Source organism: Lissotriton helveticus, chromosome 5_1 (assembly GCF_964261635.1).
Source record: "Lissotriton helveticus chromosome 5_1, aLisHel1.1, whole genome shotgun sequence".
NCBI lineage: Eukaryota > Metazoa > Chordata > Amphibia > Caudata > Salamandridae > Lissotriton > Lissotriton helveticus.
The window spans coordinates 2,085,899,562-2,085,919,599 of NC_136065.1; the positions used below are offsets into that span (position 1 = coordinate 2,085,899,562).

The following is a 20,038-nucleotide window of genomic DNA, read 5'->3' on the forward strand; positions in this document are numbered from 1 at the left end:
TCAAAATTGACCTTACCTGAAATGATTTGTGCACATGTATGTCAGGTTAGTTCTGCTGTACTGAGGTGCCAGTGTCCTGCCCTAAAGAAGCCCTTTGATGCCCATGTACGCCTCTACACCACATCCAACTGCATAACACCCACCGAACTAAAAAACAATGCTACATGGTCATCCTTTGACACCTACTCCGAAGAAGAAATAGGCAAACTGATCAGCACCTTGAAACTGTCCAATCACCTTACGGATCCCCTCCCTGCCAACGCTGTCAAAGACTTCACCCCATGGCTCCTTCCACTGTGGACTAAAATTATCAACAGCTCGCTCCAACAAGGATCATCCCTGACTCCCTCAAAGTTGGACAAGTCACACCTTTACTAAAGAAACCTACTGCCGACCCATCTGACCTAAACAACTACCGTCCCATTACCAATATTCCCACTCTCGCCAAACTATTGGAAAAATGCGCACAACTACAGCTGACTAAACACATTGATCAGTTTGATCTCCTCAACGCTCATCTATCAGGCTTCCGAGCAGGACACAGTACTGAAACTGCTATGACCCACATAATTGATGACGCTCTGCAAATGCTAGATCAAAATGATACCTGCCTCCTCATCCTTCTTGATCTCTCTTCAGCATTCGACACTGTTAAACATGAGAACTTACTCGAACTTTTGAACACAAGAATGGGTCTATCTGGGACTGTTCTCAAGTGGTTCACGTCCTTCTTACACAACAGGTCGCAGAAATTCAAGAGGAACAACCGGATGTCCTCGCCAATACCTGTTTCGCTAGGTGTCCCCCAAGGATCCTCCCTATCACCAACTTTGTTCAACCTAGTTATGGAACCCCTCACCACCTTGTTACAAGCATCCAACGTACTTTTTCACATGTACGCAGATGACACCCAACTATATCTCAAACTACAATCTCCCAATGACATTTTACTCCTGAACTCAACGATCAGAAGCACCCAAGCCTGGCTTGCCAATAATCATCTCAAACTCAATGCTCTGAAAACAGAGTTCCTTTTGATCTCACCTCCCGCGAAGATCTCTACCACTCAAACGTGGCTTAAACAGCTAACTGCACTCAATGTCCTACCCACCATCGTGGACTCAGCAAAATCTCTAGGCATAACTCTCGACTCCAATCTCAACATGCAGCATCATATCAGCAAGGCTACTAAGGGTGCGAACTTCCAAATCAATACCCTGAGGAAACTTAAACCCTTCCTACCAGCCAAAGACTTCCAAACTGCAGTACAAGCACTAGTAATCCCGCAAATTGAATACGGCAGCACCGCCCTCTGCGGTCTCCCGTTAACCACTACTGCACCCCTAATAGCCTCTCTAAACGCTGCAGCGAGACTCATCACTGGGTCAAAAAAACACTCGCATATCTCCCCTGACTTGAAATCCCTGAACTTGCTGCCTTTTGAAGCCAGAATACATCTGAAAATCGCCTGCATGACACACAAGGCTATACACTTGAGCTCTCCCGGATACCTCACTCAGAAGCTGTCAATCTCTGGCGGCTCTAGATACACTAGAGGCACGAACAATTTGCTGCTAAAACCTCGAAGATTCAGGAAGGAAAAAACGTATAAGCGCTCTTTCTCAGGAATGGCACCCAGGATCTGGAACTCACTCCCTCCTGAAACAAGGCTCATCTCCTCAGTCACACTTTTTAAGAAAGTAAAAGCTCTTCTCATGGCCAAATACACTTGAGCTTATAACTTGGATCTGTAAAGTATCTGCACCAATCTATATTACCCTGCTCGATCCCGACGACTATGTTTTTCCTGTATTATTCTGCTAGATCCCTACGAATATGTGTTGTACCTGCTTTATTGTTTCACGTACCTGACTATTTACTTGCATTATTGATTTACCTGTACCATTATGCTCCCTCACGTATTCATTCCCTTGTTTGGTATTCCCTGCTTTGTAAAGCGCTCTGATATCTGCAAAGATCTTGTTCGCGCTATATAAAACTTTCAAAATAAAATTTAAAAAAATAAATGTACTGTTTCTTTAAGGACTCCAGGGGCCTACCCTAATTAGATGAATGCGATTTTAAATGTTGATGCCGAGCATACACTGGGAGGGGCCGGTCATCCTGCAGTGTGCACTATTTTGATGACCCTGTTCTGTAGTGCTGACCTTGGACAAGCACAAAGAATGACTGCACATCCCCAATTCGTTCCACTTTGGAGGCTGGAGTTCATATCACATGGTGTGCTTCTGGTGGTGCCCATTCTTGGAGACCATGGGGTTACCAGGGTCTGAGGAGAGATGCACTGGGTGCAAGATTTGCTCAAAATATAGTTCCATACATTACTGAACTCTTTACAGTGCATAGGATATGCTTGAGAAGTACTGGAATTGTCCGCTCTTTGGGGAATCACATAAGCGGCCTTGTTCTCCTACTGCTTAAGCCTTCTCCCTATCACTCAGCCAGTCTGCATATTGCAATCTAACTTAAGAAAGTAACTCCAACCCAACTCACTTCTTTCTGAATAAATTTAATTTTGGAAAAGGAAAATTGAGAGAGGTTTCGACAAAGATATTCACTTGCAGGGATGTGTACTGGAGTTGAGAAGTTCACAATATTAAAAGTCTCAGGAATTGGATGTTTTATTGATTCGCGTCCTGAAGGGGGGATTAGCGGCCCCTAAAAATACAGATTTTTATGTTTTTCAAGCCCAGATGCAACTCTGGATTGGTTACAGAAACTTTATGCCAGTGGTGTTCGGCTTTCTTGCAGAAAGTTTAAGATCTTTGAGATGTTCCTGGAACCAGGGTGCACAGAGATCAAAAGGATTTCAAACTTAGAAAGAGGGTAATATAATCCAAAATGGTGTTTAATTAGCCTGAGAAAGACAGGTGTCGACAGAAAAATCAGCAGGCAATGCAGGTGACAGCCCTATGCAGTCAAGAGATTGTCACTGGAAACTTTAGGCTACCATCTTAATGGAGTTGCAGAAGAATGAGTTTCCTAACCTTTTGTAATACTTTTTCTGGTGGATACTAACTGCAAATTCCTCACCAACTGGCTGTTGCATCTTCGGATCTTAAAGACTGTGTTCTTCACTGTGATCACTTCAGCTCATTGGGTTAGAGAACTCTAGGTGCTATTGGCACAACCTCCCTACACTACCCTTTTTCCGGAACGAATAGTGCCGTGTACTCTGGTGGCCTTTTGTAAAAACCATGACCAGTGTTTTTACCAAGCCTCATGCATCAAAACAAGAAGCGAGGTTTCATTGGTTGGGCCACAAAAGATCTTGTAGCTTCTACATGGATTGTACCAAAGAAAAGGTGGGGGGTGGGAGGGGGGAGGAGGAGATAAGTGTTTTGTGGGGTTCTCTGGGGTGAAGAAAGGCAATGTTGTGCAGAAAGACTCTTGAGGTGGACAGTCCTCTGCATTAAGATCAACTACACATTGGCAAGAAGGAAAAAAAAACTCTGGAATTCCAATAAGGCTAGGCTCCCACTACTGTGTCGACTGTGAAGCACCACTGCCTTGACAATTAGGTCCGAGGAGTCGGGCATTTCGATCATCAGGTCCTGCAAGTTTTCTGGTCAGAACCCATTTCACAGACTGTCAATCTTCAGGAGGCACTGTGTTGGTATTTATTCTAAATCTGTGGTTAGAAGTATTCATCATAGGAACAAGTTACTCACCTTCAGTAATACCGTTTCTAGTGGATTGCACCCTGCACTCCCATCTGCTGTTCTGTGGAGTGGTCTCTTTTTACCATCTAAAACAGTCCCAAATTAGAAGTCTGCACACTGGTACCGACAACTGTTATGAGCTTGGAATCTGATGGCATACCGGCGCCAGCGTGCACAGGTGGCGCTTATATGAAGCTCCGTTCTATCACTTCCAGGGCTGAAAGAACCTAGGTGGAGTTGCACTCTGGCACTTCAGGAATATTCTAAAGGTGAGGAATCTGCTGTAAAAAAAAATATCCATTTGAATAAATGGGTCGCAGAACGTTGAGCAATAACTTGCATATCCAAATTAACAAATCCCTGATCGGGTACCAAAACTGTAAGACTTCAGAGAAGACTGTGAGAGTGTAGAAAAATGCAGATGAGGTTGATAATGTGCCTGGCCTGATGCATAGACTCGAACACTCCTGGATTACACAAATTCCAGCAGAGGCAGGAAGACGACTGGTACCTCAGTACAGCCCTAGTCAAACACAAAAATAAAGGACCCCAATCAAGATAAGATTGGAAGTTTTAAGGGCACCGAGTGTGTCCAAATCTGGCAATGCAGTGAAATTGGAGATTGGGAGACAGAAGACCAAAGAGAAAGTGGCAGAACAGGAGGCAGAAAAACTTCGGTTCAGCATCAGAACCTCAGTCCTTACAAATGTTTAAGTACAAAGCGTGGTTATCTTTTGAGATGCAAATTCCTTACCAGAGCAAGTCCTCTAACAAAGTGTGAGGTGCATCTCAGAAGTGTGATTTTAAAGAAGTCAAAAAATGCAACCACCATGTTTTGATAAGTAGATCAAGAGGTAACAGAGGTATTAATACAGTCTGCAGCTTGTGGCAATCACTATTCACTGTGGGTTAAACCACCAACACCTCAGGGTGCTTCTCTACCACTCCTGGATGGTCATTAGACAATATAAAAGACATGTTCCATTATTCTAGCACCCACCAACTGGACCAAACCCTGTTAACCAAACAGAAGGATATGGCTACTCTCATGTCCATTCATTGGCGGATGGTAAGAATGTAAAGTGAATGCATATTGTAACCATATCGCTCTGCTCCATGCCATACCCAAGAAAAACAACATGTTAACCATGACACCCTTGGAGTACCACACCTAACCACAAAGTAAGCCTGCAATCTTCAAACCCATGAACAAAGGTAGTAGTAGCCTCTTAACTGACTACACTGAAGTACTTCAGGATCTGGTAAGAGTTATAAGGAGCAAAGTAATACTGAAAAAGCAATGCAGTACAGTAAAATAGCCCTGACTATTATTTTTACAATTTGGGTTCCTTCTCTTATTGAAGTGTACTTTTCCCACTACTCAAACATTCAAAGCATAGTGCAGCTCACTGACCCAAAAAAACAGTGAATAATGATTTTTGTTCAACAGTTGCGAAGTAAATCAATGTTACCTGTCCATGTATGTCACCACAAACTGTGACTGGTGTAGAAACAGGCTGCACATTAGATTCTTCCAACAGGAGGTCACAAACGTAATCGCACAATCGCTAGAGGGAAAACAAATCAAAGCGGTTACTGGAAATCTACGTTTATAAAACATAAAATAGAGAAACATGAAATAGACAGGAATGAGATCCTTAATGCACAGCAGAAGTAGCCAAACAAAATGGATGTCTTGGCCGTGGCTTTGCTCTTGAAAGGTTCTATTCTTGTGACAATCTCTTGCTCTACTCAAAGCATGTCTTTAATATAAAGCTCTGCTGATTAGATTTACTGGAAAAATTTGCAGATTAATGTTTCCTAAGGTCACAGAACCTTTTTTTCCAAGTTTGGATTCACTAGCTAAAGAAAACACTGAATTTTGCAAGACTCCCTTGATGAGTAGTTTCACATTCTTTTTTGTGTGTAAAACTGTTTAAGAACCCCGTACCTAAACAAAACCACTTATAAGTAGAATCTGCGTTGTGGGCAAAATATTCCAGCTATTGTGCACAATATCTGTTGCCTAATGAACAGATATCAGCCAGCAGCCTAAATAATGTGTGCACTGACACGTCAACCCTTCAATATTCAGACAAACCCCTCTATTAGAAAAACATAGATATACAGAACGTTACTAAGGCATCTACCTGCAATGTTCAGTGCAGTATTACATGCAGCCATTAAAAAAAAAAATAGTTTACAATGGGGCTACCTCGGATATTCATATACAACAGACTAACTAATGTATAGGCCCGATCAATTTTTTTTTTTTTTTTAAATGTAGTTTTTTTAATTGAAATCTTAAAACCAACTGTGATCAAGTTATCTTGTTTTTTTAGTTAAAAATACAATATGCCAAATCAATCATAATTAAATTACTTAGATGAGGTATCTTCTTTGTCTTGGTTGTCAACAATAAAATCCTGCTGTGAAAAAAAAATTACTTAAGACTGGAAACACCACCCTGGGACTAGATTTTATTAATTTAAAATAAACAGGGAATGGTGCTCCTGTACCTAGACCATACACGATTGAAAAGCTGAACCCTGCCACTTCAGGAACTACGATTAATTAATGCACAGCAGGCACATCAGTGAATCGTTTAAGCAATTTGTTTTTATGTGGATCACTGGTCAACTGTAAAGACTTTTTGGAGTGAAAACAATGGTTTCAGCTCAGTTTCTTGCATTCATTAAACATCTCTGGAGGCTGGAAGATTTTATTTTATTTTACATTCACACTAGTAGGAGTATTTGTTTCTTTGATTCAATGAAGGCATTTCTTTGCTCACATCTGCCCCAAATCATTATATGTAGCAAATGTGCCCTTTCGGCTGGGTCACCCTTTAGGTTCTGCTTTTTGCTGGACCCTATATTTTTCCTAGCTGTAGAACTCTGTGCACCTGCTAACCAATGATAAAGTACCTGTGCTCCCCCTTTCAACCTGGTAAAGTTGGCATACCACTTGTTGGAATTTTTATCCTACCAGTAAATCCACATTATATGGTACAAAGGATACCCGTGGTCTGCAAGTTATATGTCACTAGTGGACTGCAGCACCCAATGTGCCATCCACTACAGCGACAGTGCAAATAGGATTGCAGGCCGATCATTTGTAGCCTGGCTGCTGCAGTTTTAAATTGCAAATTCAACCTGTCAAAATAACTCCTTTTGACAAGTCAAGACCTTCCTTATAAATGTTTGTAAGTTACCAATGTGGAGGCCTTAATGCCCTTTAGGGAATGTGAATGGTAATTATAAGTAGGAATTTAATGTTAAACATGTCCTTACAATGAAAAAGCCCCAAAAGCTATTTTCACTCGTTGATCTATGGGAACATATTGGACTACATCACAATTAGTAATGCCAGAAAAATCATTTTGGTTCCCCTTATTGGATTTTTGCCATTTTATTATATTTTCGAAAACACTTAGGTAAAAAAACAACACAATAAAAATCCCTATTTGCTGTCTTTGGTACGGCATTAAAAAAAACGTAACTATTAGCGCATGGAACAGAACTCATAGAACAGATAAACCTATCTGTTCTATGCCTTAGCTACCAGTAGGTTGAGCTCGGATTTATTTAATAACTTTTGAGTGTTAATATCGGCATGAGTTGCGATTGCAACTTGGAGGTGGGTAGTCAGCCACCCCAAATAATGATCACATTCCTTACACTATGCCTTTTTAAGTGTCCATCCAGTGGTTGGGTAATGTCCAAAAAGGATGAATATCAGATCTATGTGGTCTGCCTTCTCGATTCCTACACCACTAAGGTAGGCAACTTCTTTCTAGAGATCTCTTGCAGATGACTAAGAAGCAGAGAGGTTTAGCTTAGAAAAAAAGGAGTTAGATCTACGAAAACAGAGACCCTGTTAATAAAGTGATGAGGCCCTTTTCTTCCTTCGGTCTTGAAAGCACCAGGTCGGCCCCTAGCCCTCATCCCAAAGGGTCAACAGACAAACCCCAAATCAATCCTCTGACTCCGATAATTCTGTGTAGAAAGCACACAGCACCTCTTCACTGGGCATTATGCAAGGCACTCCAGAAGCAATGCAACTACCATACCACATACATACCTCTCCAGACCTGTACAAATCTATCAGGCTACTTCCCAACAAAGGAGAAGAAAGTCACAAAAGCAATTCTACCAGAATATTAAGAAAAGGCAAGCTCTCCTAGAGTCAAAACATGAGACCTAGAGAGGATCAACCAACAGAGGATCACCTTAGAATTATATGCATTTTTTCTTTAATACTCTTCTACAGCCCTGCTATGCAGAAATAAATTAGAATATTAACTTGCGTTAAGGGAGTCAGTGGGGTTCTGTAGGGCTACAATGACATGGAGAACAAAACATTACAGTAGAATCCCAAACTATGAAATGCAGAAAAGTGGGTTTAGGGAATTACAGCTGGGTAAGGGAGACATTGCGAGATAGACAGATGACAGTAAAAATGTGATGTGATGGCACTGTGCTTCTCCCAAGCTAGTTCAGAAGGGAGTCTGAGGCGATGTGTTTTCAGCATTTTTTATTCAGCACAGCAGGTTTAGATCAAAGCGTTCTAGAACCTGTTAGGAGCACCAGAGATGGATTGATTCACTTCAGTTGGCACCTGACAACTCACTGACCACCGGAGATTGTGAAAACTTTGGTTAGAGAAGAATCTCTACTGGAAGGGATTGATCTTCCTATGAGAATGAAGAACAATGATGGCTAACCTTGTTGACATGGAATGAAACATAACCGGGTGGTAGGATCAATGGTAACCATGGAATTTTTCTGTGGGGTAGAGAAAGTGGCAAAAACATACACGTTGTGATCAACAGAGAATGAAGAACTGGTGTATGAAAATAATTAACTTAATTTAGCCAAGGAAAATTGTTAAATCACAGGTCAAATTTCAAAAGAAGAGAAGCAAGGATGGAAACGTCTTTGATGACAGAGGTCTTCGATAAGAGTGGGGTCTTGGCTGCAGTCATATGTCTGGGGGCATCGGAGTATATCAGTGAAGGGCTGGAAGGCTTGAGATGTGGGTTATATACGTAGTCCATAGTAAACTTAGGCCTTGACAGACACCACTTGCTATTGGTTAGCTATCTGAAATATAGTTTCTAATCTTGACCAACTAGTTGCAGTGCAAGGGCAGACCAGAGACAGATCTTTTAGAACTTGAATATAGAAGTTTAATCTTTATTCAAGCATGGTACACAACCTGTGAGAATCGACCCTGCTGATCATCATACAGAGGACAAACAGTACTCGTACAATTGGTTCTGACCCCATCTAGAATGAAGTGCACCTTCAGAGTTGTTCATCCCCATGCAGAACTCAGGTCATAAACCAAATTGACACTTGGTTAGTTGAGACACTGTGTTCAATGACTTTTCCTAAACAAGGCAAGTTACAGACAGGCCTGAAATTAGCTAAAAGGTTGATGTTCACCTTCGTCTTTTCAAGAATGGAGCAACCTAAACTGTTTTAGTGAACTTGGGAAGTTCTCCCAGGAGACTGAAGCATTGATCAAACATTTTATCAAGAGAAAAAAGTTTGACTTGATGTAAGCTTGAATCATGTCTCTGTAGAAGGCTGTTGGTTTGAGAGGTTTTACTAGTTTGGCGTGGACAGAAATGTCTCACGTGGCAGAAGATTTGGAAAGGAGTTGTTTAAGATGGGGAGTTTAGTGAGTTTTCTTCTCTCTGATGGTATTTATTTTATTGTGACCTACTCATTAGGTTTAGTGGTTGAAGAAGATCATGCAAACATGCCGAAAAACATGGCTTTGCATGGGTGAATTAGAAAAGGATGCCCTCAAGACTGAGAAAGCGGAGACTTGCTCCTGAATGGCTTTTGTTGTCAGAAGAGAATGCAATAGAGAGAATAGTCCTGTATTGGATGCATTTGATTGACAAAGACCACCCAGGGATTAGAGCCTCCTGAAGGTCATCCTAACGAGGAGCAAACCACAAGTGTGAAGGAAGTTACTCAAAGAAGTAATAACACCACAGGCAAAAACACAGATTCCCAGAGGTGCTACATTTCAGCTAAGTCTCGAGACTGCATCACAATAAGGATTTTGCCAGTGGATGAAGAAGTAGCCTTTCATAAGGTTAACTCAACATTTAGGGAACTTTGTTTGAAACTTTAGCTCTAGAAATTCCAAACCGCCAATAAGTGAGACTCCTCAGACCTTATCTTCTCAAATCAATACATCACTCACTTCTCTGTGCAGCCAATTAAGAAGAAATCAGAGAAAAAAAACAGGTGTAGCTGAATCGGATCCAAAACTCATGAAAGACAATCCTACTTTATACTACTCTCAGCTGCAAAATATGTACAGTGCCTAGTCCAGCAACATCAGACACATGCCTAGGCAAGAAAACCTGCCAGACATCTTTCACTATATTAAAAGCGGCTAACTCTTCAGCTTTGTTGGGGTGCTATAATCATGCACTTTGAGACGCACTCAAAAACTGCAACCTCCACCAAACCAAGAGGGACTTCCAACAGATTATTGCTTACTTAGAAGTTTGCAGACGTAGGAAGATGGAAGATTGGTGATTACGACAAGTTAGTGTTAAAGTTAGCTAGGTTAAAGTTTGATCAGAATTCCCATCGGAAGAGTGTTTTTTGTTTAGCTAATAACTTTGATGCAGTTTGACAAATCTTCACAAAACGTTCCCCAAAAAGAGCTCATCCACCTCAACTCATTCCTGGACCGTTTTGTGCCGATGTATGAAGTGGGGGCCTAGAATAAAAGGCCTGAACAGATCTACACAAAAATTGGCAATAAGAGAGCACCCTCCGAATGGCCGAGGGAGCTTTTTCTCCCATCTGGGTACCCTGGGAATAGTCCCGTGGTACAGAACAGACCGATTGGCTTGCGCAACTGATGTTGCGGCTGCCATTAGAGGACTCAGGAACTCTGTCCTGAAAATGTTTTTTAAAACTAGGGCAGAGGAGAAATGGTCGGGACTGATCCTTTTTTGGGGGGTGTGGGGGTGACTCAGAGGGACCACAGCAGTAGCCAAAATGTGAGATTTATTTTCTTGCTAAAAGGTACAGCAGGACCCAGCACAGCACCTCCCATGAGGTACCACAGTACTCCTGCGGGAGCGCCGCTGAAGCTGTATCCCAACAGGGCCACAATACCATGCAAGCTTCCTCAAGGAAGCGTGCACTATTCCAAGAGGGTGAAACTTGAGTGCCAAGTACCGCAGTACGTGGATTTATTTTTTAAATAACATTATAATTGGTTGGGTGTCAAAAGGGGGTTACATACAATGCCTAGCATGAGTCGAGGCCCTCGGAGGGATGGGAGATAAGGAGTTGCTTGAATGCGATAAAAAAAAAAAAAAAAAAATTCACTGAATAAAACACAAAGGTTAAAGTGACTTTATACTTAGGTGCTGAAGTAAGATAAAATCTAATGTTTAAAAACAACAAAAAATATACATTGAAATTCACCAGTTAGTTTACTGAGCCAACTATAACGTGCGCCCCATCCATGCAATGCTTATTACTTAACATACTATATCACAGTAACATGTTAAATGTCATTATTGACGTCTCAAATGACATCATTGATGACATTACTGATAACGATCATATACAGCACAGAATGTGGGCTCATAACATGAAAATATCTTAAGTCTTGTAGTTTAGTGTAGTTGTGCATGTTGAAAGCTATACGGGGTACTATTTACAAATTACTAAGGATAAAGTTTGGGGTTACTTCATGTGAAACAAGGTAAAGACTGGGCATACCTGATGTGGTTTGCAGAGGTACGTTTGAATCTAGGTAAAGACTTAAAGCCAAAGTCTATTCCCAAAAAATCGTCGATGAAGGCCAAAGCATATGTTGACAAATTATCAACCAGTGGGCATCTGGGCATGTGACAACGCTAAATAGTTTTGATTCAGTTTTAGATTAATATATATATTAATCACAATGTGAGCCCAAATGTTGATACGCACAGCAGCGGGTGAAGACGGAAGGGCCGGATCCAAGCCCTGGATACATATATAAAAAAAATTATAATATAAAAATCCTCATTTTAGAAATATATTCTATGTTGCAAGGAGACTGTGGATGTTTATTTCCAGAACTTCGCAGAAGATTTTAAGGCATTGCAGGCTAGTGAATAATGTAGACTATTGGTGTGTCCACTTAGAGGAGGTTTATCTTACACTGGTATTGTAATCATGGCTCTAAGGTTGTAAGCCAGAGTGCTCCTCCAAGAAATGTGTGTAGTGTATTTTACTCAACTAAGGAAGATTTTTCACAGGGCCTGACAAAAAGGTGTCTTTTCAGTGGCAAATGTATACCCGCCAACCTTTTGACTTAAAACTGCAGATCACGTGACGCATTTAAGAGGGTGTGAAATCCATTTTGGTTTGGTCTTGTCCGGTTGTACTTAATGATTACAAGGCCTGCAAAATGTGCGTGGAGGTCTGATGACCTTAGATAAATGAATGTACCATAAATGAATGCTGAAAAACTTGTAACGCAAGGCTTCCTCAAGGACACCTCATGTGACTTGCATTTCCTCACTCACCCAGAAACAGCATCTCATATTGATGACCACATATAGCTATGGTCAAGTACCTCCATTTTATTGGACAGGTATTGTGCAAATCCTGTCTGCTGATGCACTGGATGGTCCCAACAGTCGAGCATGTGGACATCATACCTGCCGCCATCTTGTATAACGCTTCTATCACAAGATGCTATTCCAATGTGATTAGTTGGACGTTTAATGCTTGTGTAACTTTTTGTCTCCTTTGGTCAACAACTCATCATGTATGATGAAGAAATCATTCACTCTGTAATATGATTGGATCTGTATCATCAAGCCTTTTGTGGTTTTCGTGTATAAAACACCTAGAGAAAGTTTGGCATACTGGACATGCTGCTGCCTAGCTCATGTTCCCATGAATCACGTATAAAAGCTGCTTTTGAAAGATTTGGTAGGCTTTCTGAAATTATCATACACTTTTCAAAATCAGTGATATTTCCACTTATGACACTGACCCAAGAGGTTGCTTCGGATTGCACCTTAAGAAGTACCTGGGTGTCTGGTTGACCCGTGACCTGGACAGACCTTGAAAAATCATAACTATTTTACCAGGCATGCAGGTCTAGTAACTTAAATAATCTTCTCAACCTATTTGTAATGCTATTGACCCATAAACTGGGTTCAAATTATGTGATTGTGGGCAAATATTGTAATTCATTGAGCCACCATTTTCTTCATTATCACATATGAGAGCACCTTCAAATGTGTGAATTCAGCATGACTGCTGTACACAAAACTCCGATTTAATTGACTTAACTTTGTTTCCACATATAATACAAATCTAGCCTGATATAGAATACACATGACCCCTCACTTGCCTCTTAGTTCATTAACAGCATTGTCATCAGGGCGAAGGCAGGAATGTTTGTCAAATCATGTTTAAAACTCACAATAAATACATAACTAAACAAAGTGGTAGCACACTAATTTGTAATCAGCAGGTTTTACATTGAAATGGCCACAAACATTCTTACTGACATGCAGCTTTACTGATAATACTATATAGTGTACAAACAATAATGTTTGGAAATAGAATTTCTGCAAATATGTGTCGTTTGCACATCACCAATTAAAGTGTTCTGGTTTGTTTTGCTCCTTTTTAACTCTTTGTTTGACTCACACTTTGTAATTACAAAAAACTGCTTTTGTAATTCCGGATATATTTTGAAATATTTGTAATATTGATTTACAGGCTATTTATTTAAATGTCATTTGTTAGAGAAAAATAACTGACATCTTCAGACAGCTCACTTGACAAAAAACTCTAACTCTAGTAAGAGAGAAAAATAAACCACATTTTCCAAGCCGCAATTCGTTAAAAGACAAACTGGCATTGGACTTCCTATCTTGAACAGACAGCAAATGAATACAGATAAAAACAATATTTAATGGCATGTTGTTTGACCATTCACTTTCTGAATGAACAGAATACCTGTTCCTTTCCTGCGTAAGTTTAGTCGCCAGATGGGACTGGTAGGTGCTAAAAATAGCCCAACCCGATATAATTTTACACGCAATTGCGAGTGGGCAGGTAGATTTTACGGGGCCTGCTTGATATCCTTTGGCGATGCACCTATGGTGGTCTGATGGTCTGGTTGTACGGGCGGGCGAATGTCGGGGTGAAACTCCCATTCTCAGGGTCTGGCACACTGGCCCTGGCAAAGATGATCGTATTGCCATGGCCAGTGTCTCTACCTGTTCATTGATCTTAAGCTCTGCTTTAAGCGGAATCTCTGGTCGCATTTGGTGGCAATTGCGTGTGTGAGGAAACGACCTAGGATTCCATGGGAGGTACTTACGCTCCCCTTCAAGCAGGGCGCGCTGGCGGCACCGGATATGGACCTTTACTGTTAAAGCGCACAGGCGCAATTCGCACATTATTGGCTCTATCCCTAACCGTATCTAGCTCATACAGCATCTGAACATGACAACGCTGCCCCGTGGCCCCTGCGGATGGTGCTGAACCAGATTCGGAGACACCCTGGAGCAGTGGTTTTCAAACGTTTTAATGCTGTGACCGCCATAAAAAAAAAAAATAGGGTCCGCCAGATTTTTTTTTAATTCAGTTTGCAATGTTAAAATATGTTTAGACTTATTAAAACATTATCATGTTAAACCTTTTAAAAATGCAATCAAATATATGATTGTCAAATATACGATTCTGGTTAGCTAGGCCTTACTTAAAGTATCCAAAGTGTGATTTTCCCAAATGGTGGCGGGGAGGTTTGAAGAATATTTGGAGTCCCTACCATTTTGACACATACTCCCATCCAGATGTAAATGACAGAAGATGTTAGTAATGGCCCATTACAGAGCAGCTTTCTGCGGATCATTTGTTTTCAGCTTAAAACAAAGCACTTGTATTAGCATGGTGCTTCTTTTAACCAAAGCTCTCCCCCCCCCCCCCCCCCAAGGATCAGTTAAGGCCCCCCTTTAAACCCCCCTCCGAGTGTGAAGGGCCCTGCCCCAGAGAGAAGCTTGATACAGTGGTTTGCCCAGTTTGGGCATGGAACGAAATGGAGCTTGAGTAGATGACCTTTTCTCCCCCTCTATCCCATTAACTGATCAGCCGGCCTTGTCCGTTACACTAGACACTAGCACACACAATGGACTGAGCAAGCTGCAACTTACTACCAAGGGTGCCATCTATCCCAATGGCTCCTTTATCATATCACAACAAGCCCTACAAGGACACATCATCATCATGCTGGACACGATTACTTACTACCAGCTGCGAGTGGTGGTGGTGGTTCGAGAGCTCCTCGTTTCATTCCCAGTGGTAAAAACCATGTTGTAAAGGCTGTTTCCCAAGACAGGCGAGGCCAATGCCTTTACAGCATCTCAGAGGAACAGTGACATTTCTGTTGTGCTCAAGCTCGAGCGTTATCACCCATCTACTGGTTGCGATTAGTGGACTTTGTGTATCTACAAAAGACTATATCACACCCCGAGCAAATGCATAGGTACGACCACCTAGACGATGCATGCTGCACACGCTGTTCGGCACTGTGCGCGGATTTCTTTCATTTGGCTTGGGTCAGCCCAAGAGTGGGGAGGTTCTGAAACAATGTTTCTGATACCATTGATTACATCACAGGCCTGCAGTTGGAGCGAACTCCCCAGGTCGCGCTGCTAGGCTATGTCAAAGTGTTGCCCCTAGAGTTGCGGAAATTGACTGAGCTCCTGCTGGCTAAACGGCAAGTGGAGATGCACTGGGCAATAGCTTGCTTAATCTTCCCGACGGCCCCCAGTGCCTAGAGACCGTTACGGGTGATTGTTCGCGCTTTACAAATGTGGATTATATATATACACTGGGGTCATCACCTGGTTCTGCAGAAGAATGCAGCGTACTGCCAGGTACCTTAAGTGCTTATTGGGAACTGAGGTCACGGCCTAAAGACATCTTGTCCCCTCATGGACTTGTGCTTGGGTATGCGAGATGGGGAAAGAGCCAAGGATACTGCTCCTGACATATAGGGGCAGATTAGTTGATGTTCTGTCTGCCACCTGGAGTGCTTCCCGTAATGGGCTCTTTGGGCTGTTGCGTGCTGCACTGAGATCTTGATTCTCTGGATGCACAGCTAACTATGCTTCTAGAAGATTTGATTCTGTTCCAATCCTGCTGAGTGGCTTCTTCCCCTCTACCTGCACCGCCTCCTCTCCCTTCGTTTCTTCCTGATCGGGAGAGGTTTGGGAATTGTGATGCTAAAATTGCTACGCTGAAATCATTTCATACGTGCTATTATACTGTATTCCAACATCACTTACAATGCCTCGTTTGCTTCGTCTAGCTCTGTATTTGAAACATCAATAAAAAGTATTTTGTTTTAAACTTTTTTTAAAAAGCTGCCTATTAAACTTGACAATTGTTTGGGTTTCTTTAATTAAAGATCTACAAGGGTAATCCCATTAAGGTGAATACAAGTTGTCCACGTGTATAGTGTGTTCAATTACTTCAAGTCCACACACCCTATAGGATGGTGTTGCAGTGATTGCATAATGTCATCAATTATGTAATTAAAACATCTTCAGTGATGTAACATTTGAGATTATAAGCGGTGCAAAATATAATTAGCTCAGTAAAGCAACTATTCAATTTGAAAATGTATTTTGTTCTCGAAGTTCATCTTTATTATATTGTTATACCCAATTATACAGTCTATTTCATCTTTTTTTCTGCTGTTTTTTTATATATATATACTTGGGAGGGAAGATCATACATACGTCACTTCAACCATTGTTTTTATCTGTGCATTTCGGGTAGGTAATATAGACTGCCAGTTCCAGCTAAAGTATCACCGAATTTATTGGATGGGCTGCGCTAGAGCCTGCTGTAGCCGCCCACATGGGCCTCAGGATAAGGATGTCAATCCCGTGCCCCCTTATTTATGGACAATACATAGAAATATACAACCAATATTATTCTTTTGGACGACTTTAAAATATTTATATTAGGGCAAAAAACATTCAAGTATAATTTAAAACAAATCCAGAAAAAAAACCTATAATTAATTTGTTTCTGCTCCCAAGTTAGGCCATTGGTCCCCATGTTATTTCAGATCGTTTTCTTCCTTCTCTCACTTAATACCTGGGTTGCTCTTTCCAATTCATAATAATTCCAGAGCTGACCCCACCATGTATCTATGTTCGGCAGAATAGTGCTGATCCACTCCCTGGCAATACATAATCTAGCAGTACAGATTGCTGTGAAAGCAAACAGTGTCACAGGATTATGCACCTGTGCCAATGACAATATTCTGTGCCAAGATAACCAAATTGTACTCCTGTCCAAACTGCTTTGGTTACCTCCGCCCAGAAACAAGTTAGTTTATTATAGTTCAGAAGTGTACGAATGTCATTCACTTTCTCCATTTGGCATTGGGGAACATTTGGAATAAACCTGAATGCCCCACTTATGTAATCTCATTGGTGTATAATACAATCTATGAATTACGTTAAACGGCTGTAATCGCAGATTAGCTGCTACGAAAACCGTGTTACCAGTATCGATAGCAATCTGAATATTTTGTCTAAGATTTTCCAGTACCAATTGCTTAGACTATATCTCAGTCATAGGAGCCATATAACCGTCCATGCTATCTAAGAAACAGTTATTAATTGCCCCGATTTTAACACCTCTCCATCTTTACTGCTAATTAAATTGTATCTATCTTTTTAATTTCTAATTGGCTTTTTTCAAACGTGCTGAACAAAATCTCTGCTATGCAAGTATTTGAAAAATTCTTTCCTTATCTAATTAAACTTCTCTTGAAGCTCATTAAAAACTTTGAGCATCCCATTTGAAAAATGTCTCCACTCTCTGGAGTCCCATAGTAACCCATCTAATAGTAACATGGTCTCTGAATGTTTATGGAAAAGAGGATTTACCCTTGAATGGAGTGTACTTATTAATTAGTTTGATTCATACATACAGCACCATTTGAACCAGATGGATCGACAAGCGTCAACACAAATTGGAGCCTCTTAAAATAGTTTGTGTCAAAATACTTTGCCGAGTATCACCCTAGCCCCAGATGTAATCATTTAAACATGGGAAGAAAACAGTGTGCTGGTATTTCCATCAAACACTGGTTGTGCCATAGCAGGCCAGTAGAAGAATTTAAAGTCCGCCAAAGTCCGCCAAGGCCTAACTTTTTTTTGTTCAGGCAATTTTAAAAATTGGATTGCTTTTCTAGGTTGTTTTTATATGGGTTTTTGAAAAACCCATATAAAAACAACATATTGCTAAATCAAGTTTGCAAAAGAAGTTTGAAATCATGAGGGGAATAGATCCGAACAAACATGGAAACGTATTCATCTCAAATATATTACACTTTGAAAATCGGATAAATAGGTAGGCAATGGCAATTATGAAAGATATACGCATTTCTTCAAGGAGTGTAGTATAATTGAACGCAAACACTTTCTGAATTACTGCTGATTTGAACGCCAAAGTATCTTGCAGAAGTGACTGCTTGGCTTGCCCCTGCAATCAGCTGCATTTTCATAACTATCTGCGCCTTGTCCCTGTGCAGCTTATATCAGGTGATCGTCCAATAATTTCAACCACTTCAACCACCTTAATTGCATTATATGGCTCAGTTGAGTATACAACAATGTTGTCAGCATAAGCTAATATTTTCAGTTTCAACAAATTGCAAACCACTGATAACATCACAATGTGAAAGTGAAGTGTGTAGACCTGGTTCTACAAAAAGTGTGAAAGTTAGCAGGGACACAGGGCATCTCGATCTAGTCCCTTGTGTAATCAGAATATCCAGACATGCATTCCCTGATAGTACTACCCCAGCATACCGTTTAGAGTATAAATCGTATATCCCCAAAGCCCATACGTGCCATAACACTCCCCAGGAATTGCCACAAAACTCTGTCGAACCCTGTTTCAACATGCAACAATATCCTCTCAAACTCCGTTTTTGTGAATTCAGAGATATCAAGCATGTTAACTACACAATTGATATGAGTTGTTGTATCACGGATGGGACAAAGCCATGTTGGATACTGTAGGCCAATTGTTCAATAATTTTAGTAATTCAATTAGCAAGACTCCTAGAGTTTATTTTAGTGTCAGTGTTGATTAAGGAGATGGGCCAATATGAACTACACTGATCTGCAGGCTTATCTTAGGTTCAGAAATCACAATATTAGTCTATTGCCATGACTTTGGCTCTCTTTGAGTTAGATTTCTTTTATTACTTTCCATATAATAGTTGTCAATACAGTTGCAAATGTTTTATAAAATTCTGATGAAATTGCATCCTCACCAGCTGCTTTTCGGGACACTAAATCCCTTACTGCACAAGTAATATCCTTCTTGAGCGCTCTATATTTTAATATTTCCAGGACATGGGCAATGAGACCCCAAGGGATGTAATGGCTACCAGAACATTTATTTTCCTTGGCTGCAGCAAGTCAATCAGACCGCTCTGTAATGCAGGACCGGTCCCACAGAAGTGAAACGGCAGATGGGAGAACAACATTTTAATTTAAATTAGGCACGGCGGGATCAACCATCCTGATACACTAACCTTTTAACCCCTTCAATTCCAACCCAAGCGCCTCTTTAAAGTGAATTTCTCAAAAACGGTTGAATGGATTTTTCACTCCAAATATTTAAAAAGTAAACTTTAAATTACATTTTTTTGCCACAATTTGGTGCAATTCTGTTCACCCATGTTTTCTGTATTGAAGAGCAAAGTTTCCGTGGAGGAATTACCATGGATAATCAACATTTTACCTTTTCTTGAGCCCTGCATCATGGACCGTGAGCAAAACTTTTTTTAATGTTTCATTAAACTGCACCAAAGTTAGTAGCAAAACAAGAAACGCTCTTCCTGTGGTAACTCTTACCTAACTATACAGTGGCAAACACCATGCATAGCGAACTTTAACATGGTTTGCTCATCACAATCAGCATACTTCCATCTTCATACTTTTAGATGTATCCTTGGTCTGCTGATTTTGATGCAAGCAATAATCCTACCATACAATCTGCTCAACATTCAAGGCATTGAAAGCATAGCATATATTATAATGGATCGCCCCCACGTGTCAGACTGCTCATTTTTAGCCACATTAACACCCACCTCACTACCAGGGGCATGTCTTGGGACTGCCTTGGACCGTTCATTTTCTGACATTGACTCATCTGATTTATAGTACCATGTGCATGCAGATACCCAAATCTTTTAATCATTTCCTACTTTTGTAATGCCTAATCTAGCTCCCCGCCCCTTAAAGTCAAAGCTTA

General features: G+C 40.9%; 1 protein-coding gene across 1 annotated transcript in view; it reads right to left on the reverse strand.

The window, feature by feature from the left end:
* The window catches only part of PPP6C (protein phosphatase 6 catalytic subunit), a 135,267-nt gene that overhangs the window by 57,274 nt on the left and 57,955 nt on the right, over positions 1 to 20,038 (reverse strand). The window contains exon 2 of the mRNA XM_078646061.1: positions 5,156 to 5,251. Coding sequence (XP_078502187.1) covers positions 5,156 to 5,251 — 96 coding nt within the window. The remainder of the gene's footprint in view (positions 1 to 5,155; positions 5,252 to 20,038) is intronic.